Source organism: Melanostigma gelatinosum (assembly GCF_949748355.1).
Source record: "Melanostigma gelatinosum genome assembly, chromosome: 14".
In the NCBI taxonomy this organism is placed as follows: domain Eukaryota; kingdom Metazoa; phylum Chordata; class Actinopteri; order Perciformes; family Zoarcidae; genus Melanostigma; species Melanostigma gelatinosum.
In genome coordinates, this window is record NC_136647.1 from 9,497,798 (window position 1) to 9,519,464 (window position 21,667).

The following is a 21,667-nucleotide window of genomic DNA, read 5'->3' on the forward strand; positions in this document are numbered from 1 at the left end:
TGTCACTGTAGTTTGACCTCAGGTCACGGGGAAGCCCAACCCCCCCCCGTTTCAGTGGCACTTTAAGGACAATACCATGAGTATCACTGCAGCTACTATGGCTGCTCATTCTTAGTGTGGACAGATACTGAAGACAGCATCTCTTGATGATGGTAGCCATTTTGTACCTGCTGATGTCACTGTCAGCTTCCAACAGATAACCCTCAAGACTGTTTTTTGCGTTTTTTTAAGATTTATTTTTGCAGGCGTTCTAGATATTTAACTTGTGCCCCGTTTCAGCTTAAATGTGCTACTGTAGCTGTTTCTGGCATCCGTGGTTAATTTTTGTGTTTTATTACTCGTGGAAAGTTGAATGTACATAATTGCATGGTCCTCGTTCCAAGTTTGGTTGTGATCTATAAACATGTGAGATAAACAGCTCCCCGAACTACAAGAGACACAGAATGCGCGCAGAATGTTGTTTGGCGTCTTTGTTAATCAATGAGCACAGCTGCCGTACACAGAGAGAAGAGCCGCGTGAGATGAACATCGTCAGGTTTATTTTCTCCTTTCACAAAATCGAAATAAACTACAGTTGTCTGTTGATTAATTTCACCAACGCATTTAACATTGTAACTGCTGTTGTTCATCAGTCAGCTGATAATTCTAATGTCAGTTTTAACAGGCTTTGAGAGCTTTTCTCATTTTTTGTTTTTTCAAAGTAGGTTTACAGTCTCGCCCCAGAGACAAGATAGGAAGACCGTAACTAGCATGGTGAATGGCAACTGTAAAATACCACAACGTCGATCTAAATCAGCTTTCTCCTTGAAGAGCAGTCGGCCCATTACCAACTGAAATCCAAGTAATTCCAGATAAAAAATATTTTACTTCAAAGGTTACGTGCTGGCTAAAAGCAAACCAGAGCTGTACCAATTTTTTAGCTGATTGTACTGTAAATTAAAAAGGTGTATTACATCACAGTCATTTAGCAGACACTTTTATCCAACTTACAATTCAGATTCTATCCCATTCCTACACCGTAGGTAGGCACAGCTACAGGAGCAATATTTGGGGTTAAGTGTCTTGCTCAAGGACACATCGACATGCGATTAGCGGAGCCGGAACCGGGGATCGAACCACCGATCCTCTGATTGAAGGACAGCCCTGCTATCCACTTAGCCACAGTATTGTGGTTTTATTATCTATATTTTAATTAAACTGTACATGTAAAAGCCCAAACAGGGACAAGAGTGGAAAATTAGCAATAGCTATGAACTGTCTTTGCAGCAAACGTCTTTGCAGAGCGATGTTATATTGCATTGTCCCATTCAATACATTCAAATTCAAAATGATCCAGAGCATGATGATCTGATCTTGAATCATCAATTTCCTCATTAATGAGATTTGTTATCATCGTGGGTGAATGGGTAACCTGTGTGAAACGTCATGCTTACTACCCTTAGTAAAATGGAGCTTTCAAAGCAGGCCACGATGACAACATGGGTGTTGCTTGTTGTGTCTGCACTAGTCGTACTTCACGCATGGTGCGTACGCATCAGGTGCTCTGGGCCTAAGGCTCCCAAAATGGGTCATCCGAAATAAAAGGAGAGGAACCAAACACCACTTTTAAAGATGGGTCCTCTACCTACTACTTCAGTCTGATCTGGCTCTTTAATAAATGTTGCCAGCCTGTAATTATCCACAAATGACATCACTTTGTTGAGGATGCGGTTTATCAATTAATCATGTTCAAAAGAAATATCAAATCTGGAAACAAGTCTGCACAACCAGAAGTGCAGCAATGCGCGATATCTCTATTAATTCGAATATACAGCATCAGAACAGTATGCCAGCTTCCTGTATCCTACCTTTGTTGTCTGCTCCATTCAAAAGATAATCAAAGATCCTTCAGCTAGCTAGTTTGCTGGTGTTCTGACCAAGCAGCTCAGACGAACCCAAATGTAGTGAAATCTGCTCAAACAGACAAATGGAGGTTAGCGCCTGTTTTGTATCTTGTGCGGAGAATTTAAGAATCGATGAGATGAATGACATGAGATGAATCTTCCGTGATTATTGATTGCAGTCAAGTTGTTCAGCATTCATTCTCACTTTTTTTTTTGCAGTCGTGGTCGCTAATATGGCTGCCATATGCTTTGGATTTTTAAATGTTAGACTTATTCATTATTCATTGCACCTACTTCAAGATGTTATTTCTACAAATCCTTTGCATAGATGCAACAGTACGTTGCAATTTGGATCATGCGATATACAATGTATTGTGTTTGCGTCAACGTGCACATCATGTGCTCGTGTGGAGATGTGTCAAAGTATAATTGTATGTAATCTAGCCCATGGGCGCTTCGTTGAGGGTGTTAGGCTGTCAATCAACCAACGCCGACATCGCAGGAACAAGTACTGTCTTATTCACTGTAGGCTACCATACTTTCCCAGAGAACTTAGTTTCATACCTTTCATTAAAATAGATTATACATCAGGTACTTCTCAGCTATAATTGCCCTTTCACTGGCTATGACGGCACATGGATTTGGAGCAGAAAGTATTTCAAAAGTGTTGATTTATGGAATTCTGCTGCCTCAATGTTACATGATAATTTCCTCTCGAGTCTCTCGTTTTTGTAGAGTCCTGTGTATTGTGGCTGAAAGTTGACACTCTTTAAATAATGTTTCAGGGCTTTTCTAATGAAGCAGGCCGCCGAGGGTTAGAGAGGGAAAATACCCCCGAGGGTTGGAAAAATGTTTTGGTATGAATAAGACAAGGAGAGCAAAAATGCCACAGGCATTTCATCAAATCTGTCATCGATACAATGAATGTATACCTCTCTTTTACAAATAGTAGTACCATCTCTGTACGGTCTGCCTGACCTACATGAATATCCTTGTGTCGGTGATCATTTCGTAATCAATTCACTTCTACCATCCATCTGATATTCAAGACAAAACTCAACAAGTTTGTTTTCTGACTGGGTTTGCGTGCGTAGTCAGGGTGGTAATAATTAGCTGTGGCAGTGAAGAGTTGGCGCCTTCATTTTGTGCCAGATGCGTCTTTATCATGTACTAAGACCTACCACACCTTTGTAATTGAAATAGAGGTACTCAAATTATTCGTCAACAACCAATAGACAGAGGAGGTGGTGAAGCCTCAGACAGTCTCAGCTGACAATTCAGGTATGATCTTGCTTCATATAATTGCTCTTAAAACATTGGCTTTTAGTGTGCTGGTGCAAAAAAAACAACTGGAAAACGAATCAGAGATCCAGCTAATACAACTTCAACTGGCCTCTACTCTTCAGCATTATAGTGCCTCTAAAACACCTGGAAATCCATGCATGGAGAATGTTTTGTGTTAAGTTTGCTGTCACACTCTCAAGATGGCTGATCAAAACCACTAATTGGTAAGCAAACAGAAGATTCTTGAAGGGTGGTTCTCAAAGGAAATGTCTCTTTTGAAATCGCCGGTTTACCAAAGAGCTTCCATGTAATGTTGTGAGTGCATGTTATTCACATAGGCTTTTCGCCAATTACTTTAGAAGTGCCCTTCACTTCACCATGCCAACAGAAAACAAATACACATATCTTTCAAGAGATGGCATTAGATGTAGCGTGTTTGGTGTGCCCACTTCATGATTTGCCTATCCTTCTCTTTTGTTTCTTTTGTAAATGAGTCGGCAGTATTACACAATAATGCCTGTTGATCAATGTCAGAAGCCCGGGTTAGAAAGAGGGCAGATGTAGTTTTAATCCAAATCACTGTGTCCATCTGATTACCGGTACACATCTATAGCAGAAACAGAGTAACGCGTCCCCTTCTCTGTGACTGTTGAAGTGGAATACAGTATTCCATCTGGATTGATCTACCAACTCCTGTTAACATTGTCTCTATGCAGAGAACATCCATTGAACTTATAGTTGTTTATCTAAATGTTTTCTGGAAATCTTCATAAGAAGTCAGAACAATCATTATTGCACGGTAATGTACGGTAATGTTACTTTAGTCTTTTGACAGTTTGCAATGAAACGTAATTTTATTTAGTTTTGCGCTGAAATCATTTTTGCTGTAAAATTATAGATTTTGTGAAGGTAATTGAAGCAGACCTGAGTTTAACACATGGTAACTTTGGACTTGTTGGCGGTTTTAGCACCATGATGTGGTGGTCATAGAGCTGACTGTCAGCAAATATGTTCTCCCTTTGTTAACTACGGTAACTTGTTGTCATTTAGTTGTTATACTTAGGCCTGTCACGACAACAAATTATGTTGCGATAAACAATATAATTGTAATTTTTATGATACTGTTATAAGGATAATATGTTGAATCAAGTAAAGTCTTTTAAAGTGCAGTGCACTTTAAATTCTTCAAAATCAGAATCAGAATCAGAATCAGAACCATTTATTGCCAAGGAAGTTTGCACCTACAAGGAATTAGACGTGGCGGGAGGTGCGTAACATTTAACAATAAAATACTCCTGCATTAGAATTGGAATGTGAGAACAATATTAAAATAGATGAAATAAACAAAACATAAATTAATAAAATGGACTCTCAGGCTCTGTTGACAAAATGTTTGTCTGGTTAAGTTTAGTCTGTCATCAAAAGTGATTGAGATCGTGTCCATATATGTTATTGTGACAGGCCTAGTTATACTGAATATTGAATTGTCTTGAATATTCCAAAACATTCGAAAATAACAGATAAAACTGCAATATTGATTGCTTAACCAATGAGACAAACGTAGAAACGGTTTTGTAATCACTCAGTGTGGAGGAATACTTATTCTGGCAGGGATGGACAGAAACACAGTGATCGTGGTCGATTGGTAAGATTTTGGTTTCAACATGTTCAGGGCACCAAACTGCTGCTGCTTGTATGCAAATATAAATGATTTGGCTGCTTTTGATCCCAACTCACCCAAAGTGAAACTCTTAGTTAGTAGCATGTCTGCAGAGTTTAGTGAAGGAGAAGTAGAGTGTTTTCATGTAAACAACACAGCAAATCATTATTTGGGGAAAGTACAGTATATTGGTTGTGGTAGGAGGCTGTTGAAATGATCTCTTTGAGCAGATGTTGTGTTACAGTGACTATAGTGTGCAGTGCCTGAAGACCATTCCCACATGCTGAACCTATTTCTCTTGCTGTTTCGCCATGCAATTTGTCTTTTGACAATATGCGGTGAAGTGACATAACACCAGAGTAATCAGGGATACTTTGTCTAGAAGGGGAAATACAAAGGCATGCCTCAGATTCCTTTTCTAAGCCCCTGGAAGTAAAACAGAAATGTTAACTCAATAATACCAGCAATCCATTGTTAATTCATCAAGTGACTTTGTTTTTGAACCTCTCTCTGGGCTGAGGTTTCCAACTGTTACCCAAGGCAAGAGCTGTTGACACGCCGGTTAGGCTTCTATTCTCAAATTTGGTTTTTATAGTCCATGTCTGCAGCTGCCCCTCCGCTTCAAAAAGAGAGAATCGGGCTGTTGTTCGGGAAGGGGTTTTTTTTTCCACTGGTGTAATGTAAAATGAGATAACCATTTGTCTCAGAGAAATTATTCTATTTCCAATGATATTGACTCTTTATTATGCTGTTGGAAAACATGAAGTAGAATTTGTAAAATGAAGATGCTTTATCTCAAGTACGATGGACTTGATAGTGTTGCACTTAAGTTTTGTCCATCAAAGTATCAACTTTACGATACTCCTTTTTTTACATCTATCATTCCAAACATGAGAAACTACTGTAAATCACCGACCAAGCTGTCACGGTACATTTCTTTATGATTTTCAGAAGTTCATGGATGTTGAGGGGCATTCGTCTTTATTCATTTATTTTGTGTTACGCAGATTAAGGAGCTGTAAATACTTGGCATGACCGTGAAGACTAATCTTGATGCAGTATGATGTTAAACATCTGTATCTGAAAGCTGGAAGTGTCTGATGGACTCCCGTGTCTTCATTAGCATGCTGTGGATGGAGCAGACCCTCTTACACATCTGGCCTGCTGGGCTGATGAGAAGTGCAGTCCTGTGTTTCTGTAACTATTCCAGGCAAGGACACAGTTTGTTTAATTTGCTTGGCAAGGAAAAAACTGTGTCCAGGCGAAGTACAAAATATTCTTACTTTATGGCGCAAACTCATTCCTGCCGTTCTCTGAGTATGAGTGACACGGCATTGCTCGGGAATTGTGCCGGGTTTAGTGTGTATGCAAATCATGTTTAGATGCAGATTTGAAAACATGGACATTTTGTAAGGCATTAGATACAGCAGTATACTTTTTTTTTCTAATTAGATTCAAAGAAAAGTGTTCCTGCTTAATTAAGTTTTGAGACTTTCCAGCAGCTCAATGAAAAATGTGATTAAGCTGTTTTTCAAACATCTGTGTCATTACGTACAGTACAACTGATTCAGTTAGCCGGCCCAATGTGAAAATTAGGAGGATCAGCAGACCATGGAGCAATTTGCAGTCTGATCTTTATTTAACATCAAGTCCCATATAGTATGTTGCATTTGTTAATAAATACCAGAAAATGTTTAATGTAGAACATCTGGAGTATTAGGAGTCTCGTGTTCAGTATATGGTCTTGCTGGAGGCTATCGATAAACCCTCACCATGCAGAGTGGATTTGAAATGGGGATTTGCGGCACGTGTGCTGCCCATGTAATGTTATGATTTCAGCCTTTTTTAAACATTTTTTTCATTGTCTCAAAGCCTTTTGGTACAGTCAAATCTCCAACTAACAGCTGGAGAAATCGCAGCACAAAGATCCATCCTGATAATTAGGTCATTGAGGTTACAAAGTGTCTTGACACAAATGCACGTCTGTGTTTGAATCTTTGTCTTCGTTTTCCAAACGCCATGAATATCGTCACTCACATTTTCCAACAGGAAGCTGCAGCTCACAGATAAAAGTCCACTGTCTTACCCGCTATGGAATAATTTTAGAAACAAATAGATGCTATTGAACTAAGAATAGTTGTTTTTCCATTGATCTGAGCTGCTTTTGAGCTATTTTAAATTTCACATCTTCCCTTTCTGTGATTCCAATGGGAATGAGCACAAAGTGTACGACAGACAGACAGCTCTTTCAGCATTGTGCATTCATCATGACATGTCCAAATGTCAGTAAACATCAAAGGTCGTCAGCGCTGTCAAGGATCACGCCATGATCCGGCTACTGTACAAATTAAGGTAATTCCACGAATAGCATGTATTTCTTAAATAATCTAGGCAAACATTTACATCTCTGGGCATCAGACCTTAAAGTGAGACAAAAATGTAGATGCAGTAAAAGGATGGATGACGGTCGACTTTTGATCTGCATCAACTGAGAGGTTGTTCGATGTCAAAGAGATCCACAGCTGGAACTGAGCGCTGGAACCTCTGGCTCTTATCAGGAGTATTAGTGCCAGGCGACCAGAGGTGGCAGGTCTCACGAGGCATACTCGATTTTTAATGCAAACTTGTCGTCATTACCAGGTCAGTGAAGTGGGACAGTCTCTCAAAAAGGAGGACGACGGGGGATTATTTTAGTGCACCTCTATTTCAATGTTTAATTGAAGTCATTACCTGTGTAAACTCTTCACTTTGCTTGTCATGCTTTGTTTGTCGCCATTATCCTGTAGTGATGAGGCACAGCAAACAGCTGTAGTTTGTAGGATCGCTCAGTTTAGCATATGCATGAAATTGTATATGTTACACGTAAAGAGAGGGAGTGTTTGTGTGTAAGAGGGGGCGGGGGGGGGCCTTCTTGGCCAGCCCCTGGTTGACCCTTGTTCACCCCTTCTCTCTCCCTCCGCCCTGGATGAGTCCTCTCCTAAACATGTGTGCAGCTGTCAGCTGGCAAGTGTTGGTGTGTGTTGTGTGTGCGTGTATGTGTGCGTTTGGACAAAGATAATTTTTCATATTTCAATTCGGTTTTTTTTCTGCTGAGAAAAAAAAAGTACGGAAACTAGGGAATATACCAGGTTTTTTTTAAGACCACATTTTTCTTTTCAAACATAACATACAATAAACAGTACAGTATAATATATGACCAGGCTCAAGAGAACATGAAAGTTGTAAAAATTGACTGAATCTGCAAAGTGTGTGATGGAACAGGTTTTACAGTTTTGCTAAGTAGTGTAGCAGATGAAAGAGTTAAAGAGCTATAATAAGTTATATCATTTCTTTTTGATGTTTTCATTCCAACAAACTAGTTATTATAGCGTCAACGTTTTACTGGCTTTTCGTGCTTACCCCTTGCCTTTAATCGTGCATCAGCTTGTTGTTGCAAATTCATGAGCTCGTGGATGTTTGCTAAATATTGCTTCAGGTGTTTTTATAGCAGCAAAGACGGAGTGAAATTCAGCCTGTTTATTAGTCTGAGGCAAAGTTGATAATGTCTCTAGTGACAACATCTGGTGGTCACATGAGAGAGTTGTTGGCTCAGTCCGTAGAGATGATGATTGGCTCCTCTGCTCTGTCCTTCTTTGTCTCGCTGTTTTTCCTAAAACACCAACACACACAAGCCTAAATGAACTCTGCAAACCAAAACTATAATCAAGTGTGTGTCTATGGTGGTTAATAAACATTGACCATTTCTCTTTTTCTCCTTTTAGCTGCGGCTCCCAAGTTAAAACCAATGAAGAATCCAATAATAGTGGCCGAGGGAAGCAAGCTCATAGTTAAGTGTGAGGCCACAGGGAACCGAGAGACCCCCACCTACACATGGTACAAAGATGGCAACGAGCTGAAGACGAGCAAAAAAATCAGAATACGGAACAGCCAGTGAGTATAAGCCACCCATGTCCTGTAAACCTAACACAAACAGTGTAAGATGAAAAGAGACTGAGGAAGACTGAACACGTTTTTGTTCAGTCAACCAATTCAACCAATTCAAAAATCTACATCAATAGAGTTAAAACAAAACATGTATCTATTGTTTGGGATTGCCAGGGTTCATTTCTTATTGAAATGTAGTGTAATGATTATTACTAAATCAAGCCAATTTACCAGCCCTCCTTATGCTCATGTGTCTTTCTCATACAATTATAAAGCAACATTTCGAGGAAATAAAGCACATCCACCATCAATTCAGTACATTCACAAAGTACCACTGGTCACGTTTTGCTTGATGGAATACAACCTCTGGCTAATCTTCAGCCAGACATTGCCGGGTATATGACTGACCTTACAGGGTCACTGTAACACCTCATTTTTAGCAATATCGCAGTTAAACATTTCAGCGACTTAATTACGAGTAAAACCAGACCGAATCCCACAGTGCCTTGCACAATTGCTGTTTCCTGTTGGGGTCCTGTTCCATGGATGTATTAAAAAAAACTGGATACAAGACTCAAAGATGGTGCCCATTCGCTTGAATAAAAAGTGCTCAGCCAAACAAGCTGCTGTGTGGCCCATTGCTCAGCCCATAGACTTTACAAAAGGATGACATCACTCAAATAAATGAGCCTTTTGCGCTTTAATAAGTCAGAACATAAAGAGTCATGAATTACCTTGTTTGCAGTTTGAGGTGTTCTTTCTTTAATGATAGCGGCCCATTGGGAAAAAATGCTGTTTGGGCTGCAGAGGATTTATTTTGTTGCAGTTATATAGTCGACCAACTTATTCAGCTCTCTTAATACATCCATGTGAGACAATATCTCAAAGGTTTTTTAGGAGAAAGTACCCAGCAGCAAAAAATAACTTAGTTAGACAGCACTACAGTAAAACGGCCTACTGATGTAAGGATATTGACTTGGGCTGTAAAACCAAGAGTTCCTTTTATAATAGAGAATGCTAGGTAACACCTGGTGCTATGCTTGCTTATTGTAAGCAGTTTATCCCCTCAAATTTGGCCCCAGAGAAAGAGATCATGTGTACCTGTCAAGCAAAGAGTTGTTGCCATGCTGCTGCATGCCCTGTTGTCTGCCTCTCTGTCGCCCATGTTTCCACTTGTTGCGTTTCCGTGCCTCCCTGCCCCGATTCCCCTGACTCAGCTGTGCAAGTGTTGTCTCCCACAGGAGAAACTCCAAAGTCCAGATCAGCAGAGCAAAACTGGAGGATTCTGGGAACTATACATGTGTGGTGGAGAACCAACTGGGAAAGGACAACTCCACTGGCACTGTTAACGTCCAAAGCAGTGAGTACTGACTCCTACGCAACAAGTGAAGAGGCACTAATACATTGTTCTTATGCTCTTATGACTGCTCTCTTGCCAAATGAGCGATGAAAAGGAGCCATCGCAAACAGACATGTGACAATGGTAACATGCATGAAGAGCAACTGTCCACACATGTGTCCGTGGCCCATTAATCAGTGGAACAGTACGTCGTACTCGGAGACGAGTGGAATTTAAATGCAATGTATGGTGTGATCTCTGTTTTTTTCATTCACTGCAGTCTGCTGTGAAATCCAACATAACTATACTGCACAGTGCCTTTGACCGTCACTCGCACACAACAAAAGCAGGAGACTGTAAAATGCAAAATATAGCTCGACAGAACATGAAGGTATATGAAAGTTGTAAAAAAAAAAAGAAAAGAAAAGAAAGTGTCTTTAGAGTGAGTGATAGAATCGAACAGGCTCGTTCAGCAGTGGTGTGTGTGCATTGCTGAGTTTTGCAAAGTACTGTAGCAGATGAGAGAGTTTTGAAAGCAGCTGCTTCCATTTGGTTGGGTGTTGAGTTTGTGTTTGTTCCAAGCAGCGGGGGTAGCGAGTGTGTAGCTGATGTGGGTGGCTTGTTGTCTGAGTGGATGGAGCCAGTATGAAAGATATATATATATATATATATAAAAGCATACCTTACAGAGCAGATACAATTCATGTAGCTGTGCTTCTGCCGGGATCTAGGGAGGACTTGATGTTATCTGGTTCAGGACTGTCAAAGAACTTTACGGCAGATTGTCTGGCACGCATGAGACAGAAATCGGATGTTCACCTCCAAGACCCGAAGACCGCTACGTAATGTCTCAAGACTTTGATGCTGTGCAGACAAGGGGCTGTGATGTTGAGCAGAGTTAGTGCAGATGGCGTTTCCTTTTTATCAAACCTAACGTGCATGACAACATATTCACTCTGGCGCAGGTTGCCTAGATGTCTGAGTTGACTAGATTCATACATCAGTTACTTTCTCCGCTTATGAAGAAAATACAGTGGCACTAGAGAGGAGATACTCTAATTCTCATTGCTGACCATGACACCACGATGACTTTCATAACCATCCCACATTGGCATGAGAGGTATATAGCTGGTAAGGTACAAGCATTGGCGGGCCGTGCATTTTATACCTGGGCCTTCAGTGCTGACCTACTGAGCTACGGTTATTTGTTTATTGTAATAATACACGTATTCGTATTAAACCGTTTGGTACGAGGCTGACGAACCGAACAATACGTTTGAATAATACTAGCGCATTTGGAAAATGCAGACGCTTAATGTGGGAAATATAATGTTTTCGATAGACTGCGCTCACGTAACAAACAACGGGATGTGTGACCTTTTGAAGCCGGAACAATAACAAAAAACAGCTGAGGCCCTGCGTGTGTTCAGGGAGGCTAAGCTAACTAGCTTAGCGGGGAAACAAATGAATGAAAGAGAATCAAATGTCCGAAATAACCCCGCGATGACGGGGTGCTTCGTCATTAACGGACAAGTCAGAATCAATGTAATCAACACAATCACAGTGTTTTCGTTTGCCGGCCGGCGTTCACGTTGTTCGCTGGCCGGCAAACGCGAACACCGACCAACGAACACGAACGCCGGCCGGCGAACACACATTCAATGATAAAATAGCTGTAACTTTGTGGTTTAGGCCAGCAGAGAAGGCTTACCTGGCCCTGACGGCCCACCACTGGGAAAAGGGAAGGCATCACTCAGTGTCCTTGTATTCACATTCGGGCACAATAATCACTCCCCCTTCATCCTTTTTATGTGTCAAGGCCACCCTTTACCGCGATTGTTTACAGTTAAGAGAGACTTAAGCTGAGCTGCATTATCAGAGTAGCAGCTCTTTTCAGATAAAGAAAGGGCCCATTGTGTTTCAAAACACAGACATTCTCAGTGTGTCCAACATCCAAGTTTGATTTCTAGCAAGCAATAGTGCAAAAAAGAAGTCATCCATCTTGTATTTAAAGGCTTCACATCGCCTCTTTTTTTCTTTCCCGAGATCAAAAAAGCTTCAGTTGAGTTTTATAGCTGGGTCATGTGACATACAGCATACTGTACACTTGTTATGACACTTTGGCTTTATTCCAGCTCGGTGATATATTTCTTTTTACTCATGAGCGTGCAATATTCAAAGGGTCAGTGACGCAAGATCCAAAGCCCCAGACATGCGGCGCTAACATTTATGAAAAATTCAACGGTAATCACTGAGTCATGTTTAATGGCAATTAAATAAAATAGGTTAATTTGTGCTGTACATCCTGTGTTTAATGAAGGCTTATGAACATGTGACTGGCGGCGCATGAAACTCTGATGATCTTAGCCGGCAAAAGGGCTCTGAATGCAACGATATGAAAGAAAATATAACATTACAAAGCAGCGAACAAGTGGGCTGAGGCGTACAGTAGCCACAATGGATAAAACATGACTGAGCAATTATACGGTACACTAGACACTGTTTTCACTTACAGCACACATTCCTTTAAACATGATGTCCCTAACTTCTGGTCCAACATATTCACTGATGTTAAACCCGTGTGTATTTGTGGCACACATTTTTACGCATTCATGTACGTGTTCTATGCGTGGCTGTCTGTCAGCACTGACATTTCCTTAAGTCACTCTTGGATACTCAAACAATGGCATCACTGTATGTCCTATCCTGTGCCGTGATCATCAGATGGCTGTCTGCGAGGTGTTTTTGTTTGTGTGTGTGTGCGAATGTGCCTGTTCTCTGTTAAATACAAAAAGAGAGTCCCATTGTGCTACAGCAGCACGCCTAGTTCTGTCATGCTTCAGGGGAGAAGGCAAGACAGGGCGAAGCTGGGGTGGTATGTCCATAGGCAGGGGGAGGGCTTCACTGAAACTACATAGAGTAAGTCAATAAAAGGGAATGGCAGCAAACTGCATGTTGCTGTGATTGTCATATGCTGATGAAAGGCTGAAATCAGCAGATGTTGAGTAAAGAAAGACACATGACGTTTGCGGAGAATGATTGTAGCAATAACGGGCTCTCTCTGCCTATTAAACAGGTTGGATTTCAAAAAAACATCTGTTTGAGGGAAATGTGCTAGATTTGGATGCAGAGGACACATAATTCATTTCCACCAAGAGCTGCTTTGCATCCTAAGGTCATAAGATATATGACGATTGTGTTAAAGGGCTGCAGTGGAGTATGCCTGCCTGCTGCAGTATGTTGCCGAAGCGGCATGTAGCCGCAGTATTATCTGTGTATGTGTGCCTTTTAGGGAGGGAGAGCAAGGGGAGGGGTGCAGATGTAGATGGACAGAGAGAGCAAAAAGAAGAAGAGAGCGTGAATAAAGGTGGTGGTGGGGGGGGGGGGGGACAAAACGAGGGAATGCATGACAAGAAGCAGACAAATACATTACGGTACAGAACAAGAGGGGGATACAGCTAGAGGAAAGAGAGACAGACAGTAAGGGACAAAAGTATGGAGAGGAGGAAGACAAGAGCCCGCTGTGTTGCAGAGGAGACTTTCACACCCATTTTAGAATGCAGTTATTGCTTGCTAGCTTTGCCGAGGCACCTACTGTATCTGGTACGTCTACAGTCAGCTACTAGGGCATGGGCTTTTTTCTACCTGTGTTGGTGCAAAGCATGCTAACACGGCTTGAAATCATTAGAAATATCGGCTTTCCCACTGACTCGCTCAAGACAGAAAGTGAAAGTCAAACACCAGCATCATCCTCACCCTCACGGTGAGAGAGAACGTAGCACATGGCTGTGCCTGCCTTGCTGTCTGTTCTTCTGGCGAAGAAGGCAGACTTTGGGAAAACCATCACTCAGCTCCACCACATGGTGAATACAGGCCACCACAAGCTCAGCAGCTCACACAGACTCCTGCACTGTACCGGTCACTGAGTCCTTGTTGCGTTTGTCTAAGGTGGAGTGTGGAAGTGTAGCTCCTGACCAATATTCAGGGTTCTTTTCCCCTCCCTTAATTTAAGGGGACAGGGGATGTTTCTGCATTTCTATTCTTTCAGTAAACGAGTTCACGAGTTCACGAGTCGTTCACGAGTCGTTCACGAGTGAAATTCCAGCTGTACCAAACGCAGCAAAAATATTTTATCAACTAGTTTGAACATAGTCACTTTGAGTTGATATGCATCAAGGAGTGCTAGACAGACCTGACACGTAGCCCTGAGGTGTGAATAAATATGAGTTGCCTAAACATTCCTTCAATACAAAGTGATAGCTCCACTTAGTGCAAAAGCAAAAACACATAAACCCTCATTATTGATACTACATCTGGTCATTACTCAGTCCAGCCAACAATATTTGTGTAGCAAGACAAATGCGACACCTTTGCAACTCTGAGCTGAGACGTGGAGCATGGTGTGCAAATTGCCTTGGGCGGGAAAAAATAGCTATAGTGTGTTCAAGACTGAACCTAAACTCAAAGTGAACTCCTCATGCATTTTAAAGCACGCAGTACATTTCGGCTTCATGCCAGCCATGCAGTTTGACAATAATGTTGAATGATTGGACCTGTTTGGGGATTTTACTCATGTCTTTGTTGTTTGACCAGTAGAAGAGAAACGCACTCTGTCAGCCGGGCGGTGCCAGTTACTGTGCAACTATTCAGCACAGATGGTTGGATGTTCTGCTGAGGTGAACGTCTAAGTTGCTTGTTATCAATGTTGCAGCCTTAAGACTCGTTTTAATACTCTCTCCTTTTGCTGTGGCTGCACGTTTCGCTGATTTTAAACCGTGATATCAATCAGTGGAGCAATTTCGTACATTCTTTTCTGAATCCACAAGACTTTCCTCCTCGTTTTATTTTTTGTGTTTTGCCAACTTTCGGCATTGTGACAGAATGCACACGAGTGTACAATATGCGTGTGAGTGTCTGTCTCCTGGTGGTCTGGAATATCATATGTACTTTTAGCCATTTCTGTAACAATTGCTGCCTTTATTCCAGAGTGGTGTTTGCAGCCTTGTGCCCAACCCCCAGTGTAGAGGACCAGGGACCATTTGTTGTCCATTTGGTCTGACCTCTACCCTGTAATCAGTCCGGCATGGTAAGACCTGCTGGCCTTCCGCAGAACGGTGTAGTATATCATCGACTGTTTTCTATAAGGCCACTGTGAAGGAGCAACGCCAGTCAAAGTTTGCTTGGCTCCACGTGGCTTCAGATTAAGGCCTCCCATTATCCTACAGGCTGCTGTGTTGTGATAAGCGCTTGTGAGGCAGCCATGTGTCTGCAGGCTGCAGGTCACATCCTTGGGGGGTGCTGTGCGCGGCTCCACTGAGAGAGTGTGTGAGCGTCCAGGAATGTGTTGATGGAAATCACAGCTGAACATATGATTGCTCCAACCTCAGCAGTCATGCTGGGGCCCACCAGCAACAATTTTGCGCACGCACACACCTTTACATGTATGTTTTCACTCCCCATCCTGAAGTCCAACACACACACACACCCCATCACAAAACGAATGCTTAACTCGCTCGAAATGACACGACTTTTGTGGACAAAGCGGACAAAACAATAATTCTCCGCAACAACGTTGAGACTACACAAGGTGTTGCATCTTGGTTACACATACCATGGTTGGATCTTTGCTTTAAGTAGTTTGCACTCTCACATACCATATGCTGCATTTGACTTCAGGCCACTGCAGGAAGCTGAATTCACATGCACTGCTTATGTCTTAGCTACAGCAATAATCTACTAATCACAATTCAAAGTTATTTGTCGATGCAAACCTTTAAGGAACAAAAGGATGGTGCTGATTGGTGGTGATTTGGTACTACACTGTCACACCATCGAGTGTATGCTAGAAAACCAGACCAACAGCAGAAAAACATCTGAAAGTGATAAAGAATCAGAACATGTTGCACTTTTAGTGAGCAGTAAAGTCACCAATTGGCCATTACAACAAAAAAAAATCATAAAATTGTTCCTCATATTGAATTTGCCTTCAGAGGACACAGCTACAAAGACTCTATAACCATTCATTTCAAATGAAGCTCAGTTGTTAGAGCCGATGTGTTACACTGCAGATATCCTTGAGTAAAATATGTATTTTGTTAATAATTTAAACCAGTCAGCTTCTACTGTAATTCTTTTTAGTAGAGTTTTAATATTTTAGCGACCTAATTGTCACATGTCATGTTAACCTATAGACAGGTGAAATCATGTTTCACGGCCTGCGGTCCGCTTCATTCCTCATACTTGGTGAAGATAGTCGGCGACACACAAGAGAAAAACGCACTAACTGATGTGATGATATGATTCGTAGAATATGATTCAGCAAACTTTTAGCCTTGAAATGGAAAGACATTCTTTTTTAAATGTGTATTTAATGTTACAGAGGACATGATCCAACACTGACAAACACCAGACAAAACACTCCCTCAGCCTTTTCTGTTTCCTCCAAGTAAGTCGTCATATCGGTCCTACGTAAGTGAAGCATTACAGTAACTACTTTGAACTCGATAAACAACAACTTCCTTCGCTCCTTCTATGTCTCCATTTAGTCTGCGTAGTAAAAACAAAACTCACTGACTCTTACTACGCAAGCGACAAGATAAACTCATGATGCAAAAGGATGTTAGTTGTGGTCGTGGCTGAATGTGGAGTATCTCTACGCCAATCAATTCTATTGATTGGCGTGGGTGAGCAGCAGCAGCAGCAGCCATGAGAGGAACAGACCTTTCACATCTGCCAAGCGTTCTGTATTTACAGGCCACTGGAGAACAGCTTGTCAGGTTCTGTGGATCAAGCTACAGTGCTATTAGTCATGCCTACTTTTTCAAAATGATCTTCAGTCCCGGGGTCTGGACAGGCATTCCTCCTAGGTGGCCGTCTGATTGCACCAGAATCTCAGGTCTTGACCACGAAATCAGGACCCAATTTATGCTCTGTGGAACAAATAAGATGTTGTAATCTAAAAGAAACGCACAGCACGAAACAAGTTGTTAGCACGGGCATTGGAAATAACCTCGATGTAAAGGTCTGAATTTAATATCTGAGCAAATGCAAAACAATGACCACACAAAACCAACAGTTCAAAAATGTCACGAACTTTTGTTATTATCACGTCTTACCTCACGACAGCTGGAGCATGTCAGAGTTCAGACCTTGTTTAGATTTTCATCCACAATGATGTTTAGTTCTGGAGGCAGTCACAAGGCCGTAACTTCACCCACGCTGCCACTTTTGTTTTTGTTTATCGTCAGGGCCTTTCTGTATTAGCGGGCAGCATCCGGTACAGCCGGGAAGATCCAGAGTAGATGGAAGAGTTTATGTCATGAGCGGATGAACACCCACAGCATCGTAAGCACACAGCGTGCAGCAGCGCTGAGCCACGCGTGTGACGCTATGAACGGGTTCAGTGATTACATACATCGCAGGACTGAGGAGGACTTGAACCTTATACTTCAAATGGCATCCAAAGCAATGATATGTTAAGGGGAAGTACTAATTCACCTCCATGTTTTGGCTGCTTTTGTTTGGCATCTAGGTATTTGTATTACCATTTAGACCTGGGGCTCGTTTGATTTGATCACGTGTGCAATAAGCATATTTGGTGGTCTTTTGTATACCACATTTCGTGAACCCTTCTTCAAATCTCAGCTCAGTTTTCAGGTGTATTCATGTATTTCTCCCATAGCAACAGAAGCATAGTTAACTAAGAGCTCCAAAAACCTCAGTTTATTGTCGTAGAAGATAAGTAATGTTAGATCAGCCCCCTAATATATCGGTAATTGTATTGCTTTTTGACAAGTGCTATGGATGGAATGCGTTATTCGCTTTGTACATGTGTGGTAATGTGTTTGAGAAGAGGCAGCTGCTGAATGATATCATTGTCAGAATCAGAGGAAAAATGAAACAGCAAAAGATTTGAAATCAAAAGAAACGTTTACCAGACCATTACGTTTCGCTTGCTGTCTTAATTCACTTTAATCTCGTCGATCCGACGCGATAAGTGGGCGCCCTCAATCAAATCTTTAACAAAACAAGTATTGAAAATCCAAACACATCTCACTTTGTAGGATATCCAGTAATCTGGCTGTGTTATGTGGGACAGTTAAGCCCTCAGTGTGAATGAGTGAGGATATTGCTATGTGTGTGGAAGGAAGCAGCTGTTACACTTGAAAAGCTGAGTGATGTGAGCAGGAGGTGACATGAGGTATTACTGTGTGCAGGGCTTTGTTAACTCTTCCAGGACCCCGTGACAGAATTTATCTGAGACTTCATTAATAGCATTATAAAAGATTCCCTTTCAAGACCCCCCCCCCCCCCCCCCTCAGCTGTCCTGGTGGTCTTTCCCCAATGGTGACCCCAACTGTTGATGGCCATGCACGATTCTGTTTTAACTTGCCAAACGACCAATAAACACTGCTGTGTTTGTTAATACTTTGAAAGGGGCACAATTATGGCCGAAAAACGATTCATCGCGTCATAAAGGCGTGCTTGTACTGGGTCAGTAAGTAATATTTAGCAGTCTCTTGGAGGGCTAGTGAAAAAAGCCAGCTCACTGAGAACTATTGTTCACCCACATCAAAGAAAATCCCCGCTCCTCCTATTACTTCGCATTTTTCAGAATTGGACATGAGCGATCCTGTGTGTCTTCAAAACTTTTTCAAAGTTGTCTTTGAGCATAGGGGGGGAACATATACTTACCATTCCATTGCTTAAAGCTCAGAAGTGTACGACTATAGTTTGGTTGTCTCTTCCTAAACCTCCCATTACTCCATCACGCTGCTCCCTTGATGTTTTGTTGGGGATTGTGTAACTGTACTCGTCACATCACTGCCGTTGAGGTGAGTAAGTCCTTTCCTGGTGAGTTTCTGTCTGGTGTACGTCAGCAGAGCATACAGGCCATTTCCTTTGGAGTGTGTAGGTGGGATGTGGAATAGGCCTCACTTTAATCACAGGTACACTCACAGTGAACTCATCCTTTAGTATACAGAGGGTGGCAGCCTAACAAAACAGCCGGGGCGCCATTGGCCGTTTTTTCAGGATGTACAGCGAGTGTGGGTGGTGCGCGTGTGTATATGAGTGAAGGAGGGCTGCGGCGCACACATACAAGCAGGCCGTGTGCTTTCTGGCTTTTGGGGAACCGCAGAGGGAAAACCTTTAGTCCTAGCAGCTGGACACTACTGTAGCTGTGAGCACAAGACCCAAATATGGAGCTGTGGTATATGTCTTCTGTATCTGGTACAAGGTTGCAAAGTCTGCCTTTCCTCAGAAATGAGGACCAGCTGTTGAAGATGAAGGGCATAGGAGAGCAGTGGATGCTTCAGGTTCTGTCCTTTTAAAGTGATGAATGATGAAGAATCATTTTGCAAAACCCTTTTTGGCAATATATGGTATAGTTTGTCCCGCTCAATAAAACTAGCAAAGATTTCTTCTACTTTTCCAAACAAGCTTCTCTTGCTGCTTTTAGTGTCTCATCCTTTGTATCCTGTAGAGTAGACGGATCAGATTTGTATGTGGAAGTAGACATTACTGGAGTGGTACCTAACTTATAAACCTGCATATAACACTGTAATATATGTGAAGGATCTCATTCTTTAAGTGCCTTTCCCCAGAACTCCATCCAGGTCCTGTACAACTGGTTATATGTCGAAAATATAGTCATGAAATGCCATTTAGACAGTGGCGGAAGAAGTACTCGGATCTTTTACTTCAGTTAAAGTAGCAATGTCACAGTTTGGAAATACTCTGTTACAAGTAAAAGTCCTAGTTTTAAGAATGCTACTTCAGTACAAGTACAAAAGTATTAGCATCAAAATATAACAATGGATCATGAATTTGAATGCATTATGTGTAAGCATCACCTTAAAGTTGCACCCGGCAATGGTGGTGCTTTCAACAAATGTTTCTACTGTTGTGTAACTTAATCCATAACAATCCATCACAAGGCAAGGCAAGTTTATTTGTATAGCACATTTCAACAACAAGGTAAATCACAATGTATTTGATTATGTTTTATAATCATAAGGTTGTTCTGCAAAGTAACAAGTAATTGTAGTTTGTTCACAGCCGTTTTGAAGCCTCAAATTCGGCCTTTTTGCAGTCGCCATGTTGGATTTTTCCAACCAGAAGTTACACGAGAGGGTGGAGCTGAGTACATATAAATGTATTTTTGCAACCAGAGGAGTCGCCCCCTGATGGCCATCACAAAGAATGTAAATTTAAGGGACTTTTGCATTGGCTTCACTTTTCAGAACCGCAGGCCGCCTGCTATAACTAATGTCATCAAATAAATGTATTCAAGTAAAAAAGTACAATATTTCACTCTAAAATGTAATGGAGTAGTTGTATAAAGGAGCATAACATGGAAATATTTCAAGAAAGTACAAGAACATCAAAATTGCACGTAAAACATGCAAGTAAATGTACTCGGTAACATCCACCACTGCAATTAGATAAAGGATTAGAGCTACAAAACTTAAACTTCTCAGTCAAATTCAGCCCAGTTTACAGTTAAATCAGGCTGGCTTCATGACAATATATCACTTTGTCATCGAATCTTAAATCAGTCAGACTATGCTTTAGTCACTTTATGAAGTGTGTCCCCCACGATGAATCCTTATGCCCCAAATATTACATTTTCTCCAGATTAAAAAGTGGTCGACATCTCCTGTTGTTGAACACTGACCTGCTTCAGCTGAGCGACATCTTGTTACAGTAAATATCGCTTCAGCAGCAGATGCTGGCAGAACAGAAGAGTGTGTTTTCACAAAATATTCTATTCTAGTGGTCCACAGGGCTTATACAAAAGATGTCACTAGGTTCAGTTGCTCTATAGTGGCTGACCATATGTACCGTAAACATGTAGGGAATTTTCTCTTTGACCGAAATGATTCTGTGATTTGATTATTCTTTGGTAACTGTGTGTTGTTTGTGACTCGTCTCTAAGCGTATGTCCCGGCTTTTCTGCAGAGTTATCATCTTGCTCCTCCTCACCTTGTGCTGCTCATCTGTGACTGCAGTAGCCAGAGAAAGATGCAAAGATGCACGCACAAGGATGCAGGAAACAATAGTTTCTCAGGTCAGAGTGGGAAAGTTAAAGCAACAGGCATCCTCAGACCAAAAGACAAGGAAGCGCAGTAACATAACGCTGAGCCTGAGCTGCTTTTCAAAGGACATAGCACGGAGCAGCCCTGTCTGGAACTGTGCCGCGTCAAACACCATGTGTCGCTTTGTTGCCAACTGCACACATTCTGGTGCCCGCCAGGCCAGCGGCCATACCAGCACCCGTTTGTGCAACCGCACCGTACCCTGCCTTTCCTAAGTGCACTTTGCGTCTTTGCAGTGCAGCTGTTGTGCAACACACTGGGCTGCTCTTTGATTTCACTTCAGTGCTGAGACGATTGAGGCAGGCAAGACCAGGCATATCAGCTATGTGACTGAAAAATGGTAATAGGAGACAAGAATATAAAAGAAGACACACTGGTTGCGGCAGTGGCAGTCTTGATGAAGAGTGGGTGGCAGATGAATGTTCCTGGCAGGCTCCATTTTGTTCATTTCTAAACATTCCTGTTTCATATTGAAGGT

General features: G+C 41.8%; 1 protein-coding gene across 2 annotated transcripts in view; it reads left to right on the forward strand.

The window, feature by feature from the left end:
- The window catches only part of nrg2a (neuregulin 2a), a 45,622-nt gene that overhangs the window by 892 nt on the left and 23,063 nt on the right, over positions 1-21,667 (forward strand). For both annotated transcript variants that reach the window (XM_079283920.1, XM_079283919.1), the window contains exons 2-3: positions 8,589-8,757; positions 9,993-10,111. In XM_079283920.1, the coding sequence (XP_079140046.1) occupies positions 8,589-8,757; positions 9,993-10,111 (288 nt within the window). The remainder of the gene's footprint in view (positions 1-8,588; positions 8,758-9,992; positions 10,112-21,667) is intronic.